This window comes from Xyrauchen texanus, chromosome 39 (assembly GCF_025860055.1).
Source record: "Xyrauchen texanus isolate HMW12.3.18 chromosome 39, RBS_HiC_50CHRs, whole genome shotgun sequence".
In the NCBI taxonomy this organism is placed as follows: Eukaryota; Metazoa; Chordata; class Actinopteri; order Cypriniformes; family Catostomidae; genus Xyrauchen; species Xyrauchen texanus.
The window spans coordinates 14912519-14931270 of record NC_068314.1 but is presented as its reverse complement, the minus strand read 5'-3'; the positions used below and the strand labels follow the sequence as shown (position 1 = coordinate 14931270).

At 36.8% G+C, this 18752-nt stretch overlaps 1 protein-coding gene across 2 annotated transcripts in view; it reads left to right on the top strand.

Annotated features, from left to right (window-relative positions):
- Nucleotides 1–18752, top strand: part of iars1 (isoleucyl-tRNA synthetase 1) — a 183050-nt gene that overhangs the window by 1519 nt on the left and 162779 nt on the right. For both annotated transcript variants that reach the window (XM_052110889.1, XM_052110890.1), the window contains exons 4-7: nucleotides 2424–2543; nucleotides 2900–2982; nucleotides 5549–5666; nucleotides 11788–11935. In XM_052110889.1, coding sequence (XP_051966849.1) covers nucleotides 2424–2543; nucleotides 2900–2982; nucleotides 5549–5666; nucleotides 11788–11935 — 469 coding nt within the window. The remainder of the gene's footprint in view (nucleotides 1–2423; nucleotides 2544–2899; nucleotides 2983–5548; nucleotides 5667–11787; nucleotides 11936–18752) is intronic.

Sequence of the window (18752 nt, the reverse complement as noted above, 5' to 3'; positions counted from 1 at the left end):
TAAAAATCGAGGTTACAGTGAGGCACTTACAATGTGGACAATTTCTGGAGGGTTTAAATGCAGAAATGTGAAGCTAATTGTTTTATTAATTTGTCTCTTAAAATGTGTGTATTATTTGAGCTGTAAAGTTGCAATTGTTGTTTTTGGGTTTACGGCATTACGTTGTCATGGCAGAAAATTTGTAAAACTAATGGGCTATAACTTTACACAGAAAAAGTTAGTAAGCAGTTTTACCACACTAAAATCATGTTAACACTTGATCAAATAAATGTTTAGTTTAAGTTTAACTATAAAATAACATTTGGTCCAAAACGTCAGTTTTATATCAAGCTGCTGGTGTAGTTTTAAAATTTCTTTCCCTCATAAAATGTTTAATTTGACTTAATATGATCAACATTTTTTGGAAGATAAAGCACCTCCTTTTACTGACAATTTGTTGGAAAAAAAGCATCTCTGAATGAGGTGATTGCTGTAAATATTGTATTGAGATAGCTAATAAAATAATAAAATTAGCAAAAGTGAATTGGCATTAATTTCTCCATTAAATGTGTTACTTCACACTAGGGCTGTGTATTGATACAGATTTTCCAATTTGATTCCAATTCACAAGCTTTCAATTTGATTTCGATATCGATTCTTATGGGTATATTTTCGGTTACAATGTCCATTTTGCTTACATATTGTAACAAGGTTCAATGGAAAGGAGGAGGCGGGAACCGGACGAATGATCAAAATAATGTTTAATGAAACAAAAAGATTCAACATAAACACAAAAACACGGCAGCTGTGCATGTCTCTCTCTCGAACTTCTGCATCTCCTTGGCTGATTAGCCTGATTCGGAGCCGGGCGTGCGTAGTCACGGCCCGGCCCTGCCCACCTCCTCGTCACACTCAAAACAAAGCAAGAGGAAAAACAAAACAAAACAAAACCAAAAAGAGGAGAGGGAAAGGACAAAGTGGAGCGAGAGGAGAGAGGAAATACCAGGTTCGCCAGCACCCATATACGCTGTCATCCAACTCTCAGCCACTCCCCAACCTCTGGCGGACGACAGCTCCCTCCTCCCCCGGTAGACGGTAATGGGTCCTCCCTCTCTTTTCTTTTTTTTTCTCTATTCTTTTTTCTATGGGGGTGAAATGGCAGCATGCCTTAGATCCTCGGTGGCCGGCAGTGATGCCTCCATTCCCGAGCGGATGGGCCGCGGCTGCTCCTGGGTTGGCTGGTAGTGGGAGGACTCCGCGACAGCGAATCCCTCCCCCTTCCTGGCTTTCGGCACCAATGTAACAGGGTTCAATGGAAAGGAGGAGGCGGTAACTGGACGAAGCATTAATGTTTTAATAATCTCAAATACAAAAACACACAAATATAAACGCATACAGGGCAGCTGCCCTGTACCTCTCTCTCTCCCGAACTGCCACATCTCGTTGCACTTATCCTTGTCCTTGGCTGATTAGCCCGATTGGGGGCTGAGCATGCGTTGACACCTCCTTGCCACACATGAAATAAATTCTCACTCATATAATGCTATATATCATAAAGCGACCTTCTAGGTTACCCTTTTCTGGTAAAATTCTAAATTGTTAATTTTACAAATTATATTTAAATACGTCACATTTTAGGTTATTATTATTTATTTATTTTTCAAATTTAGTGTTTTCCATCAATAAATGTCTTATATATATTATATTGCTTGCTCTCTATTTTTGTTACATTTGTATTATTTGCATACATAAGACATTATTGAATGACAAATGTAGTGCGTGGATCTCGTCTTTGGACACAGAGAATGAGTCAAGCCACATTTTTACTCTCAATACGCAGTGAAAGGATCTCACTTCTGAACTAATCAAACACTGGTGAGTGAAATTTGAAAGTTTTCCAGCCAGTGGCTTCATCACAGACATTGTGAAATCCCACAAAGTGCAAAATTCGGTCTCATTTGTAAGTGATTAACTTTGTAGAGGGTTGCCACATAGAGTGAAAAATCTGTCTTGGGATACAGGAGTTGATATCGAGATCTTTCAAATGAAGATAGCAATTCATCAGAAAATCAATATTTATACACAGTCCTAATTCTCACATTCTAGAGGAACTCATTTTTTAGATTCAGAGAGATTAGGAAAATTAGAAGCATTAAGTACTCCATGTCATTTAGTGATGGCAGAAAAGTTAATTATGTTTGATTTGGTTATGAATAAAATCACTTTTGTTTGGCCAGTGACACGTTGCAGCTGCGAGACTATAATATATTTTAATATCTTGCAATGTTTGTGTCCTAAATGGTCATTTTTGACATTTTCGACAAGTTTGGCAAGAAGTGCCACTTTCAGTGCCAACTCTGTTCTGCCCTCTCTCCCTTTGAAAATGAACTACTCACAGTTTCAGTGTGCCATGTAAAATGCCCTTTACTGTTTATGTCTTTCAGGAATATGAGATTGATAAGTCTTTGAACATCAAAGGACCTGAAGATGTTGCCAAGATGGGAATAGCAGAGTACAATAAACAGTGCCGGAATATTGTCATGAGATATGCCGGCGAGTGGGAGGTACGTGTGTCATAAACTGTGTATGTGTATGTGACTCTCACTTAAAGTAGTAGTTCACCCCAAATTAAAAATAATTTACTCATCCTCATGCCATCTCAATCTTGTATGACATTTTGTCTTCTGCGGAACACAAACAAAGATTTTTAAAGGATATATGATGATTTTTGTTGTCCAAACAATGCAAGTCAATGGGGTCAAAAAGGACAACGGTGTGAGTTTGAGATGGGTCAATCTATTTCAAAAAGTGATTATTTTTGCAGTTCTGTTTGGGGCCGGTAATACTTTTTGTTTCTGATTGAACTTGTGTAAATAGTTCAAGCACTGTCGATGTATTATTATGTGTTTTTTCACACCAGACGTCAGTGAGGAGAATGGGACGCTGGATTGACTTCAAGAATGACTATAAGACCCTTTACCCCTGGTTCATGGAGACTGTATGGTAAGATTTCTGCCAACATGTTCAGTTCTGATATATCACTGTAACATATAGGCGTATGTGGATTTGAACTTGAAAAGAGGCAAAATTTCTCAGTAGGAATGTCTTCGAGTATTGATTTAGCGATTATTGTTCGGCACATTATTTTCTGTTTTTGAGGCATCGAAAATTAACATTAGCCAACATTTAAATTAGAAGCCTAAATTTTGTGCTTTCCAATTCACTGTCAATTGGCCTTCTATTTAATGTAGTCTGGCATCTTAGCTTTGGGAGACCACAAGGGGGTGATATGACATTTACTGGACTTAATACTGAAGCCGGTTGCACCGGACAAAAAGTGCTGTGTCACGGGTAGGACAAAGGCACAGGCGTTACACAGGATTCGTCCATGCGGTGCAGGTAGCAGTACAAAGTTTTGAATCTAGTCACCATACACACAAAAGTTACGAAAGTATTGTACTTCAAGAATGAACAAAGTGACTTTGATGAGTTTGCAAGTGTATGAAACTGGTGTAACGATTAGTAATGGCGATGTAAATTATGCAATGTCTCTGTATGTACAGTTAACGTCAGAAGTTTACATCCACCTTAGCCAAATACATTTAAAATCAGTTTTTCACAATTCCTGACATTTAATGATAGAAAACCTTCATTGTCTTAGGTCAGTTAGGATCACTACTTTATTTTAAGAATGTGAAATACATACACTACATACACTTAGTTAGTATTTGGTAGCATTGCCTTTAAATTGTTTTAGTTTAGTCAAACGTTTTGGGTAGCCTTTCACAAGCTTCTCACAATAAGTTGCTGTCTGCTCCAGACAGAACTGGTGTAACTGAATCAGGTTTGTAGGCCTATATCGGATTAAGGTCAGGGCTTTGTGATGGCCACTCCAATACATTGACTTTGTTGTTCTTAAGTCATTTTGCCACAACTTTGGGTGTATGCTTGGTGTCATTGTCCATTTGAAAGACCCATTTGCAACTGAGCTTTAACTTCCTGGCTGATGTCTTGATATGTTTCTTCAATATATCTACATAAGTTTCCTTCCTCTTGATGCCATCTATTTTGTGAAGTGCATCAGTCCCTCCTGCAGCAAAGCACCCCCACAAAATGTTGCTGCCATCCCCATGCTTCACGGTTGGTATGGTGTTCCTCGCTTGAAAGCCTCACCCTTTTTCCTCCAAACATTACGATGGTCATTATGGCCAAACAGTTCAATTTTTGTTTCATCAGACCAGAGGACAATTCTCCAAAAAGTAAGATCTTTGTCCCCATGTGCACTTGCAAACTGTAGTCTGGCATTTTTATGGTGGTTTTGGAGCAGTGGATTCTTTCTTGCTGAGCAGACTTTCAGGTTATTTCGATATAGGACTCATTTTACTGTGGATATAGATACTTGTCTATCTGTTTCCTCCAGCATCTTCACAAGGTCCTTTGCTGTTGTTCTGGGATTTATTTGCACTTTTCACACTAAACTACGTTAATTTCTAGGAGACAGAATTAATCTTTTTCCTGAGCTGTATGATGGCTGGGTGGTCTCATGGTGTTTATACTTGCATACTATTGTTTGTACAGATGAACGTGGTACCTTTTGGCATTTGGAAATTGCTCCCAAGGCTGAACCAGACTTGTGGAGGTCCATCATTTTTGTGGCTGATTTCTTTAGATTTTCCCATGATGTCAAGCAAAGAGACACTTAGTTTGAAGGTAGGGCTTAAAATACATCTACATGTACACCTCCAATTCAGTAAACCTCCTATCAGAAGCTAATTGTCTAAAGGCTTGACATCCTTTTCTGGAATTTTCCAAGCTGCTTTATGGCACAGTTAACTTGTATTTAAACTTCTGTAAATGTGATATAGTCAATTAAAAGTGAAACAATCTGACTGTAAACAATTGTTGGAAAATTACTCATGTCATGCACTAAATAGATGCCCTAAACAACTTCCCAAAACTATAGTTTGCTAATATGAAATCTGTGGAATGGTTAAAAAATTTGTTTAAATGAATTCAACTGCATGTAAACATCTGACTTTAACTGTAGCGTTGAATAGGTTTCGTTCAAGCTGTCAAACTATAAAAAAGAAATACCTGTAACCGAAAATACATTGTGTAGGCTACATGAAAGATACATATATGCAGTATATCATCCAGTGATGACTAGAGTACATTATCTATGTCCTTTTGATAATGATTTGGGTCAAATTTAAAGGAGTAGTTCATCCAGAAATTAAAATTCTCTCATCATTTACTCACCCTCATGCCTTCCCAGATGTGTATGACTTTCTTCAGAACACAAATTAAGATTTTTAGAAGAATATCTCAGCTCTTTAGGTCCACACGATTCAAGTGAATGGTGGCCAGAAATTTGAAGCTGCAAAAAGCATATCAAGGCAACAAAAAAATTTGTGTATTCGACTCCAGTGGTTTATTAATGTTAGTTAATGTTAATGTTAATGTTGATTCCTTCTCCAATGTGTCCACAGAGTATTGCAGTAATTGATCTGAGCAAATGTTATGTAAAATGATGATTATATATGTATTATTATTATGTTATGTGTTTCAGGTGGGTGTTTAGGCAGTTGTATGATAAAGGTCTTGTCTACAGAGGGGTGAAGGTCATGCCATTCTCCACCGCCTGCAACACGCCTCTCTCCAACTTTGAGGCCCATCAGAACTACAAGGTCATGACATTATGCAAGTTCATTGCATTTTTAACAGAAAAGTTATTCTTTTTATTCAGCTCCACTTTTATGGCACATATATTTAGGGAGAGCCGCTGCTAATGTGATCTGTTATATATATATACAGGCGTATGCAAAAGTTTAGGCACCCCTGACAATTTCCATGATTTTCATTTATAAATAATTGGGTGTTTGGATCAGCAATTTCATTTTGAACTTTCATAGACAGGTGCATCCAATCATGAGAAAAGGTATTTAAGGTGGCCAATTGCAAGTTGTTGTTCTCTTTCACTCTCCTCTGAAGAGTGGCAACATGGGGCCTCAAAACAACTCTCAAATGACCTGAAAACAAAGATTGTTCAATATTATGGTTTAGGGGAAGACTACAAAAAGCTATCGCAAAGATTTAAGCTGTCAGTGTCCACTGTGAGGAACATAGTGAGGAAATGGAAGACCACAGGCACAGTTCTTGTTAAGACCAGAAGTGGCAGGCCAAGTAAACATCGGAGAGGATGGTGAGAACGGTCAAATACAGCCCACAGACCACCTCCAAAGACCTACAACATCATCTTGCTGCAGATGGTGTCACTGTGCATTGTTCAACAATTCAGCGCACTTTGCACAAGGAGAAGCTGTACGGGAGAGTGATGCGGAAGAAGCCTTTTCTGAACACACGCCACAAACAGAGTCGCTTGAGGTATGCAAACGCACATTTGAACAAGCAAGCTTCATTTTGGAAGAAGGTGCTGTGGACTGATGAAACAAAGATGGAGTTATTTGGTCATAACAAGGGGTGTTATGCATGGCGGCAAAAGAACACAGCATTCCAAGACAAACACTTGCTACCCACAATGGAGGTTCCATCATGCTGTGGGGCTGTGTGGCCCGTGCCGGTACTGGGAATCTTGTTAAAGTTGAGGGTCGCATGGATTCCACTCAATATCAGCAGATACTTGAGAATAATGTAGAGGAATCAGTCACAAAGTTGAAGTTATGCCAGGGCTGGATATTTCAACAAGACAACCCAAAACACTGCTCAAAATCTACTCTGGCATTTATGCAGAGGAACAAGTACAATGTTCTGGAATGGCCATCCCATTCCCAAACATGAATATCATCAGGGGCGTGTCTAGGGGGAGGCTGGGGGAGGCAGTGCCTCCCCTAGGATAAGCTCTGCCTCCCCTGAGAATTTGAGAAATAATCTGTCCATCTGATCAGAGGCGGCGGCAGCCGATTTTGCCGGGGCTTCAGCCCCGAATGTTTTGAGTGTAGCCCCGAATGTATTTTGAAAAGTTGACTGACAAATATGAAACCGGACAAAAGCCTATGTAAACCCCCGAAATCATAAGTTGCCTTATTTCATTGTGCTTTGGCTTTGCACATACTGCATACAGCCTGTAAAAATAGACATAGGCATAATCTAGCCTATAGAATAAGTTCCTTTGCTGTCGGTAGCCTATGGGCGACTCCGTTTCTTCCTCTCTGTTGAATATGCAGCAGGTAGAGGAGGAGCTTGCACAGTCGTTGACAACAACTAACGTTACTTAGTGGCGAGTTAACGGCAATTAGCAGGAAAGACAGCAAAAATTAAGCAAATGAGGCTTTGGGGATTTTTCCGAAAGAAGTCAGTGGGTAAGAATTCACATTTGTTTTTGTACTTAAAGTCTTAAGATCATCATCTACCGTAATTTCCGGACTATTGAGCGCACCTGAATATAAGCCGCACCCACTGATTTTTAAATAAAATATTATTTTGAACATAAATAAGCCGCACCTGTCTATAAGCCGCAGGTGCCTACCGGTACATTGAAACAAATTAAATTTACTCAGGCTTTAACGAAATACGGCTTGTAACTAAAATAAATAGGCTTTAACGAAACACGGTGTGGCAGCGGGGGCGTGGTCAAGCGCCCGTCCGGGAGAGAAAAGCGGTAAGGGTGCTTACACCTGAGCTAAATTATGTCTAACACCTGTGTCTAATTTCAGTAAGCATGGGGAGAGCGGCATAAAAAGGCAGCAGCCACAGAGCTGAGAAAGTGACACACGTCAGTCTAGTGTTGGTGCATAGAAGAATTGAGAAACTTTATAAAATTGATTGTAAACATTGCTGTGGCCATTAAAAGCCTTACCTGGAACGTCAAGTGCCCTGCTGAAAACTGTCACACGTTTTCCCAAGAAGGACACGTGAAGCAGGGCACTTGAAATTAGACACCGGTGTTAGACATAATTTAGCGCAGGTGTAAGCGCCCTTACAGCTTTTCTCTACCGGACAGGCGCTTGACCATGCCCCCAGTGCCACACACGGCTTGTAATAAAACATTTGCAGTAAACAGTAGCCTACCAAGAAAGTGATTGGTCACTATCTTCCTCCTCTTGTGCACATGAAACCACTGAAGTCATCTCCTTCGGTGTCGGAGTTGAATAGCCTCAGATTTAGTTGTCTTTTCCTCACGCTGCTGTTTCCAACGTCTTATCATCGACTCCCAAGCTCCCGTGCAACAGCCAGATCAATCGCCTTCAACTTGAAAGCAGCATCATATGCGTTTCTCCATGTCTTTGCCATGGTGAGGGTGACAAAATTACTACCGTAATCAGAATGATGGGAAGTTTGAGCTGGCTCGATTTAATCTAAACAGTAAACAAAAAAAGTTGTTTTGACCTTAACCCGTTCGGCAATTTCATTGGTCTAATGAAAGCTTCACGCCGCCAAAAAACTGAGCACGTCACAGAATGTTTTTTTTTTGTTTTTTTTTTTGTTGTAGCCTCTAACCTCCTTGTTTAGACTGATGTAGCTTGGTAGCTCCGAGTTAACGCAGTCGCCTCTTACACCGGAGACTGCGGTACGACTCCCATGCGGTGCATGTTTTTCTTGTTTATCAGGTGTTGTCTTCGCTAAGGATAACCAATAAGCATTAACATAAAATGTATGTGTGACTTGTTTTGTGATATTAGTTTGTAGGAAATATACACTTTGATTTGATTAAATGGTTTTGTAGAGTGTAGCAAAGATGATCAACAGACTGAGGAGCAGCAGCAGCAGCTGTGCCAGAATCAGGCATGGAAACTGGTAACAATTAATAAGTCACTTTACTTTAGAGAAAGTTAAAAGTGAAACATTGTTTATCTCAATGATCCTAATGAATGGATTTTGACAGATGAATTATTCTCATAGAGATGATGAGAATTATATACAGTTCGATGCCATAGTGTGTCAATGAACTTAGACTAAAGTCATTCATGTATTGCTTTAACTTAGGATCTTATACATCATTTTGACTATTTATGTCAAAAAATATAAATTATTATAATTATTATTTTTACCTCACTTTACTCACTATAATATAACTCTTTTGTGATTACTTTATGTTAATGTACATGAAAATTCAAGAATCATGATAGATCTAAGGGCAATCCCACTGATCTCCTCTTCCCAATACATTTTCTTCAGTGGTATTGGTCTACAATTTGACATATGTAGCACTTGATGAATTAGTTGTTTGAAGCTGATTTGCAATAAGTTATGTGCTGTATCTGTTCTTTTGCATCACAGATGATTCAGGGAGGAGAGAGGATGTTGAGGATAGTACTAGAGTGGAAGATTTAGGAACTGTAGAAACAGGCCCAGCCAGAGCAAAACTCAAAGAATACCCTCTTACCAGCTTTGGACTACAGGGAAGTGGTTGCTAGTGTGAAAATAAAATTGTCTGGGCTAAGCCCCGGATGTCCTTCAATGCTGGAAACGCCTCTGCATCTGATGATAAATTACAATTTAAAAGTGGATTGTTTTGTGCATATTTTTCCATCTCTAGCAGATGAGTGAGGTCTGACACAACAAAAATCCAGTTTAAGCCCTATAGTCTAATAGGGGCCCTGTGCCTATCTCTGGGTTCCTGGCTTAGAAAAAGATATGCACTAAAACAGATTGTGTGTAGTATAGCTTAATTTTGCGCCGATTTTTTCAGTTGTTTATGTTGCCCCCCCAAACAAGCCAAATGCCCCCCCAAACATGATATCCTGGTAAACCCTCTGAATATCATTGAAAGTCTGTGGGATGATTTGAAGCGGGCTGTCCATGCTCTGCAACCATCAAACCTAACTGAACTGGAGATGTTTTGCAAGGAGAATGGTCCAAAATACCTTCATCCAGAATCCAGACACTCATTACAGGCTATAGGAAGCATCTAGAGGCTGTTATTTTTGCTAAAGGAGGCTCAACTAAATATTGATGTGATATTTCTGTTGGGGTGCCCAAATTTATGCACCTGTCTAATTTCGTTTTCATGCATATTGCACATTTTCTGTTCATCCAATAAACCTCATTTCACTACTGAAATATTACTGTGTCCTTCAGTTATTTGATAGATCAAAATGAAATTGCTTATCCAAACAACCAATTATTTATAAATTAAAATCATGGAAATTGTCAGGGGTGCCTAAACTTTTGCAAACGCCTGTATATAGTCTGAACGCATATTGTAGGACTACAGTGAGCCCCTGCGCCATCTGCTGGGAGAAAAGAGAATTGCAGCCTTATAATAAATATAAATATAAACAAATAAATATGGCGTGGCAGTCGATTCATAGAATTAGAAGCAAAATACCTTTAAACTAGCTTTTCCTGGCTCGATTTTGAAATTGTAAGTGCACTGGGCGATAAAACTCATATATCTAGGAAAAGTCAAGAAAGTAGGGCCCTGGAATTTGATCGAGTGCAAAGACATTTTTTTTTCTTAAAGCACAACGGTCAGATGACCACATGCTCGGCTCTTCTAGTGTTAAAGTCCCCCTGAAGTGCCTTGCAAGATTTTCTTTAGCCTGTTGATGTATTTCCTACTGAAACATGAAGTTAGGGCTGGACATGACGAACAGCCTGTGCCTTTTTGAAAAACAGCCAATAGCCTTTAGTTAGCCACGGCAAGCAACACACTCCAACACACCCACACCTGCTGTGTTCAGCCTGAGATGCTGGATCGAGCCGATCATCAATGCAGATGATTGAGAAACAAGCGAGTAAAACGTTGAAATTTATCCATTTATTAAATCACGATACACTAAAAATAAAGACTAAAGAACACTTACTGGTGCTGTACATACCAAGAAACCTCAGAAATACGGCTGCATTAAACATATGATGAAACTCCAGTGAGTTTCCTTGCATCCAATTCCAGTATTGGCATGTCCCATACAGCAGTGATCATCCCAGTGCCCTATTCCCTTCAAAGACAATTATTCTCCACTGTGAGAGCTTCAGATGGCTGAAAGTTGATAATGGTAATTTAAAACTACATTTTTAAATGATTCTTATTGGAAAATCTATTTGGAATGACACTACAGCATGGATTGTGCACTCTTTGAAGTGTCCCACAGAGTCATGATCAGTTCCAATTAGAACACAGTCAGACACACCGATCAGATTGAGGGGGTTGGGACGTTCTCGTTCTAGAAAGCATTTCATTGGTCAAAATGAATGCAGTGGACTGTGAGTCAGACATTTTTCTGGGTCTTTTTAGCCGGAAGAGAGGGACTGCAGGTTTTAAATGCTTATATCTTCTAAAAATGTATTTTGTCAACGTTTAGAAGTACACTATAATATAGATGACCTTAAAGCTAATAGATATGGACTAAAAGCAGTACAAAGGGGTCATTTGGACCATGTTCACACCTGGTATTAATATGTACTGGGTGATTTGATCTCAAGTACAGTAGATTGTGCTTAATGCAGATAAACAGGGTCCAAATTGTTTTGATCACTCAAAGCATATTCCGGGAACACATGTGACCACATCTAAACACCTGTCCTGATGCGTCTCAGACAACATAAAAATACTGCCTATTGGTTATCGATCGGTCATTGTGCTGAAACAAGGGTTGCTGATTAAATTATTATACTTAAAAAGAAAATGACCATCCAGTCCCAACATTTGAAAACAAAGCACATACAAGAACATAAACAAGATTTTATGCAGTATCTTCAGTTTGCCTGACATAAACATGCAGTGACACACATCTTTTTCAAATGTTCAGATTGGACTGTTATTTCTCTTAAAACCACACGTAACCTGCAAAGTTTAAAGTGGGTGTAAACAGGGCCATTGATGAAATGTTGTAATGTTTTCTACAGGATGTGCAGGACCCATCAGTGATTGTGAACTTCCCTCTGTTGGAGGACGAGAATGTGAGTTTCATTGCATGGACCACCACTCCATGGACTCTACCCAGCAACCTGGCCCTGTGCGTCAACCCAGACTTCATCTATGTAAAGGTCAAAGGTTGGTGTCAGGACGATTTTCTCCACAGAGAAAATTGGATGTGTTTGACCAAAATGACATTATCTTCAGAATGCTGACTAACACACTACAGCATCTCTGCTTGGGAGTGGCAACAGGCGCAAGTGATCGCACACGCTCCATCTCTCTCTCTCTCTCTCTCTCTCTCTCTCTCTCTCTCACAGTCACACACACACACACACACACACACACACACACACACACACACACACACACACACACACACACACACATTCTTGTCTCTCCAATAACTTGTTAGAAACACCCCCTGTGTCTGCAGCATGTGAGAAGCACATGTTTATTTTAGTGCCCATATTAAAGGGATAATTCAGCTCAAAATGTAAATACTCTCATCATTTACTCATTCTCATGCTATCTCAGATGTGTATGACCTTCTTTCTTTTGAACACAGATTTTTAGAAGAATATCTCTACTCTGTTGGTCCATTTTATGCAAGTGAATGATGACCAAAGGTCCAAAAAGCACATTAAGGTAGCATAAAAGTAATCCATGTGACTCCAGTGGTTTAATCCATGTCTATAGAAGCGATAAGATAGAGAAACAGAACAATATTTCCTCTTTTACAAACAATTATCTTCCCTGCCAACTAGGTGGTGATATGCATGAAGAATGTGAATTGCCAAAAACATAAGAACGATATGAAAGTGGAGATTTATTGTAAAAAAAAAAAAAAAAAGAACGGTTCTCTCCCACACCGATTATATTGCTTCAGAAGACATACATTTAACCACTGGAGTTGTATAGATTACTTTTATGCTGCCTTTATGAGCTGTTTGGACCTTTAAAGTTCTGGCCACCATTCACTTGCATTATATGTACCTTATTTGGCATAAAACATTTTGGGTGAACTGTCCCTTTAAATGTTTACAGCATTCACGCAGTTTGGTGGTACATTCCAGAACCGGCAATGAGAGTAGTCTATTTTTTAAGTTAGCTCACTTAATGTACAATAAAAATGCACTTTAAATGTATTTATCAATATTCTTATGCATAGGATTTAAGTAATATAATATTATGAAGTAAAGTGAATAACTTATTGTTTAAAAAAAAAAATGGAACCCGTACACAAACACCATTAACAGGGTATCGTGGGTCCTTAAAATTATTACATTTACTTTTTAATATTTAAAGCCCAACATTTTCTTAAATAAAATACAAAAAGTCTTAAATATAATTTGCGGAGGTCTTACATTTTGTAGCGTGAATAGAGGAGACACTTAAAGCAACAAACGAGCTTTTAGAACGGTACAGGATGCGGACGGAAGTAATCAAATACCCACATGTTTTGTTTAACAAGAGGCTCGAAAATAATGAGTTCTCAACATTACAGTAAATATTAGGTAATCAGGGCCTTGAATTCGGTGCAGGATTGCAGGTAATGAATTGTAGTAATTCCCGCATGTTCCACGTTCATCCACGTTATTCACTTAAACATGTTGCTGAGATTTAGTAAATCAATCCATAAAGCTGAAAGAATCAAATCAATAGTCAGTCATTTGTTTCAAACTGTATTTCCAGAATCTGCATGAGTAAATCAGCTCTTCCCCCTATCTTTGTCTCTCGTGCAGTTGCTGCAGCTGCTCATTTAAACGCTTGAGTTTAGTGTGAGCGCGTGTGCCGCGAGGAAGCCTGTTGTTGTCATATATTTACACATTTTTAAGATGTTACAAAATATACATTTTCCAAACCTGTTAATATGACATGTAAATGCCGTTATACCGCGTCTCTGTAATTCAGCAATACGATAAAACTTTTGCTCCTGTTTATAATCAACAAAGTTTTCAGCGCTGCATCTTGCAAGCTCGCGAGTTTGGAGTGGTCTAGTTTTGTCACCTTTCATGTCGTGGCGCTCTCGTATAAAACAGCACATTTGACAAGAAAGACAGAAATAGCAAATATGCTCTGTGTAAAGCTACTAGAACTACTCAGTGGCAGGGTGAAGAGCTTAAACACCCGTTACATCTTTCCTCTCCCTCACTCTGGAGCTCAATCTGATGGATACAGGTCATTTCTCTGCAATGCGAATCAGTCATTTTAATATGTAATAATATACATAAATAATAATATTGAAAAAAATACTGCAATATTAATAATATACATAATATGAAAATATTTTGTTATCTATCTTTAAATATATATTATATATGGAAGCCCGTTTTGTCCATGGTTTATCACTTCTTTTCTGTCTTGTTTTCTCATGATCACGACTTAAGTGTAAGTTAACTACACTGCAGAATCATTCCAGAGACATCACTGAGTTTTGCAATGTCAGAGGAGCAAGAGTGCATCACATACAGTACTGTGAAAAAGTTTTAGGCACTTGTGAAAAACATTCAAAGTGAGGATTTCTTTAAAAAATAATGACATAAATTGTTTTCATTAATCAATTAACGTCATACAAATTCCAGTAAACAGAAAAGAGCTAAATCCATATTTGGTGTGAACACCTTTGCTTTCAACAGCACCAATTCTCCTAATTACTCCTGGACACAGTTTTTCTTGGTTGTTGGCAGATAGGATGTTCCAAGCTTCTTGGAGAATTCACCACAGTTTTTCTGTGACATTTAGCCTGTCTCAAGTACTTCTGTCTTTTCATGTAATCTCAGACTGACATGATGTTCAGTGAGGGGCTCCATGAGGGCCATCTGATGCAGGGCTCCTTGTTCTTCTATTCTATTTGCAAAAGGAATGTTTGGGACCATTTATATTTCCTATTGACACACTAAAGTAGCAGATATAAATAACCATCTTAAGTGCCTTAGACTTTTGCACAGTACATTATCTCATTAATCAAGACCTGACGGCAGCTGAAATAGCTTTGTGCCTTTGAAGCACTGTATATATTAAAGCACTCTATACACTGAAGCACTAAATAAAAAAAAAACGTGATCTGTGATGTCCAAAGCTTCATTCGTTTGAAAATCACATGAATGCTTTGTTATGTGGTTCAGAATACACACAAATCCCAGTACAAGTCTGAGCCCAATACAGTCACATAAGCACATTTCCCTCCTGTTTTAATATAATGTTACAGCTCATCCCACAAACATATTCATTTTCCAATCTGGATGTTAATAATCAGTTATTAATTTACTCTCAGACATAGTTTTTATTTTTTAACAGAACACAGTAACTTCTCAACTCACATATGAAGCCTTGGAGCCTTCACTTGGTTGTTGTGTACTTAGTTTTAAACACTTTAAAAAAGACGAAAACTACATAATAGTGTTGATAATACATTTTATTTCTAGGTGTGCTTCACTTTTTTACCACTAGATGGCAATACATTGATCCTTGCACAGAAGGCTTTGTGTACAAACAAAGTTTCAGTGCATTTGTAATGAAATCCCTTTGCTTCAGAAAGCTTAATTTCCCCATCATTACTCCATACCAGAGGTCAGCAGACTTGCGAGTTACTAGATACAATTGAGATAAAATCCATCTTTGACCTAGAGAAGCCTACGTACTGAAGCCCGTTTTGTCCATGGTTTATCACTTTTTTTTTTAATCTTGTATCCGGTATCCATGGAGTAATGATGGGTATATGAAGCTTTGATATAGGAAGGGCTTTCATTACAAATGTACTGAAATTAGATTCGTACTCAAAGCTTTCTGTACAAGGTTCAATTTACTCCTATCTGGTGGTCAAAAAATTAAGAACAACTAGCAATAAAATGTATTATCAATGCGGTTGTCGTTTTCATATTTTGTTTTTTAAATTAAGTGTTTATAAATAAATATGTAGTAACCAAGTGAAGGCTCAAAGGTGTCAGATATGAATTAAGAAGATACTGTGTTCCGTTAAAAAGTAAAAACAATGTCTGAGGGTAAAAAAAGAGTGATTTTCAGACGGATTAAGCTGTCGCAGGTTACGTTTTTTCCAAAAATGATTGCAGATCCAATATAGTGTTTCAATAAATACAGAGCTTCAATATATACAGAGCTTCAATAAACACAGAGCTTTAATATATACAGTGCTTCAATTAATACAGTGCTTCAATAAATACAGAGCTTTAATATATACAGTGCTTCAATAAATACAGAGCTTTAATATATACAGTGCTTCAATAAATACAGAGCTTTAATATATACAGTCCTTCAATAAATACAGTGCTTCAATATATACAGAGCTTTAATATATACAGTGCTTAAATAAATACAGTGCTTCAATATATACAGAGCTTTAATATATGTGCTTCAATAAATACAGTGCTTCAATAAATACAGAGCTTTGTGCTTCAATAAATACAGTGCTTCAATAAATACAGAGCTTTAATATATACAGTGCTTCAATAAACACAGAGCTTTAATATATACAGTCCTTCAATAAATACAGAGCTTCAATAAATACAGAGCTTTAATATATACAGTGCTTCAGTAATCACAGAGCTTTAATATATACAGTGCTTCAATTAATACAGTGCTTCAATAATACAGAGCTTTAATATATACAGTGCTTCAATAAACACAGAGCTTTAATATATACAGTCCTTCAATAAATACAGTGCTTCAATAAATACAGAGCTTCAATAAATACAGAGCTTTAATATATACAGTGCTTCAATAATCACAGAGCTTTAATATATACAGTGCTTCAATTAATACAGTGCTTCAATAATACAGAGCTTTAATATATACAGTCCTTCAATAAATACAGTGCTTCAATAAATACAGAGCTTTAATATATACAGTGCTTAAATAAATACAGTGCTTCAATATATACAGAGCTTTAATATATGTGCTTCAATAAATACAGTGCTTCAATAAATACAGAGCTTTGTGCTTCAATAAATACAGTGCTTCAATAAATACAGAGCTTTAATATATACAGTGCTTCAATAAACACAGCGCTTTAATATATACAGTCCTTCAATAAATACAGTGCTTCAATAAATACAGAGCTTCAATAAATACAGAGCTTTAATATATACAGTGCTTCAATAATCACAGAGCTTTAATATATACAGTGCTTCAATTAATACAGTGCTTCAGTAATACAGAGCTTTAATATATACAGTCCTTCAATAAATACAGTGCTTCAATAAATACAGAGCTTTAATATATATAGTGCTTAAATACAGTGCTTCAATAAATACAGAGCTTTAATATATACAGTCCTTCAATAAATACAGTGCTTCAATAAATACAGTGCTTAAATAAATACAGTGCTTCAATAAATACAGAGCTTTACTATACAGTCCTTCAATAAATACAGTGCTTCAATATATACAGTGCTTAAATACAGTGCTTCAATAAATACAGAGCTTTAATATATACAGTGCTTTAATATATACAGTGCTTAAATAAATACAGTGCTTCAATAAATACAGTGCTTCAATATATACAGAGCTTTAATATATACAGTCCTTCAATAAATACAGTGCTTCAATATATACAGAGCTTTAATGCTTAAATAAATACAGTGCTTCAATAAATACAGTGCTTCAATATATACAGAGCTTTAATATACAGTGCTTAAATAAATATAGTGCTTAAATAAATACAGTGCTTAAATAAATACAGTGCTTCAATACATAAAGTGCTTCAATATATACAGAGCTTTAATATACAGTGCTTTAATATATACAGAGCTTTAATATACAGTCCTTCAATAAATACAGTGCTTCAATAAATACAGTGCTTCAATAAATACAGTGCTTCAATAAATACAGAGCTTTAATATATACAGAGCTTTAATATATACAGTGCTTAAATAAATACAGTGCTTCAATATATATAGAGCTTTAATATATACAGTCCTTCAATAAATACAGTGCTTCAATAAATACAGAGCTTTAATAAATCCAGAGCTTTAATATATACAGTCCTTCAATAAATACAGTGCTTAAATAAATACAGTGCTTCAATAAATACAGTGCTTTAATATATACAGTCCTTCAATAAATACAGTGCTTAAATAAATACAGTGCTTCAATAAATACAGTGCTTTAATATATACAGTCCTTCAATAAATACAGTGCTTAAATAAATACAGTTCTTTAATATATACAGTCCTTCAATAAATACAGTGCTTCAATATATACAGTCCTTCAATAAATACAGTGCTTCAATATATACAGAGCTTTAATATATACAGTGCTTAAATACAATGCTTCAATAAATACAGACCTTTAATATATACAGTGCTTGAATATACACAGTGCTTAAATAAATACAGTGCTTCAATAAATACAGTGCTGCAATATCTACAGAGCTTTAATATATACAGTCCTTCAATAAATACAGTGCTTCAATATATACAGAGCTTTAATGCTTAAATAAATACAGTGCTTCAATAAATACAGTGCTTCAATATATACAGAGCTTTAATATACAGTGCTTAAATAAATACAGTGCTTAAATAAATACAGTGCTTCAATACATACAGTGCTTCAGTATATACAGAGCTTTAATATACAGTGCTTAAATAAATACAGTGCTTCAATAAATACAGAGCTTTAATATATACAGTCATTCAATAAATACAGTGCTTCAATAAATACAGTGCTTCAATATATACAGTCCTTCAATAAATACAGTGCTTCAATATATACAGAGCTTTAATATATATAGTGCTTAAATACAGTGCTTCAATAAATACAGAGCTTTAATATATACAGTGCTTTAATATATACAGTGCTTACATAAATACAGTGCTTCAATAAATACAGTGCTTCAATATATACAGAGCTTTAATATATACAGTCCTTCAATAAATACAGTGCTTCAATATATACAGAGCTTTAATGCTTAAATAAATACAGTGCTTCAATAAATA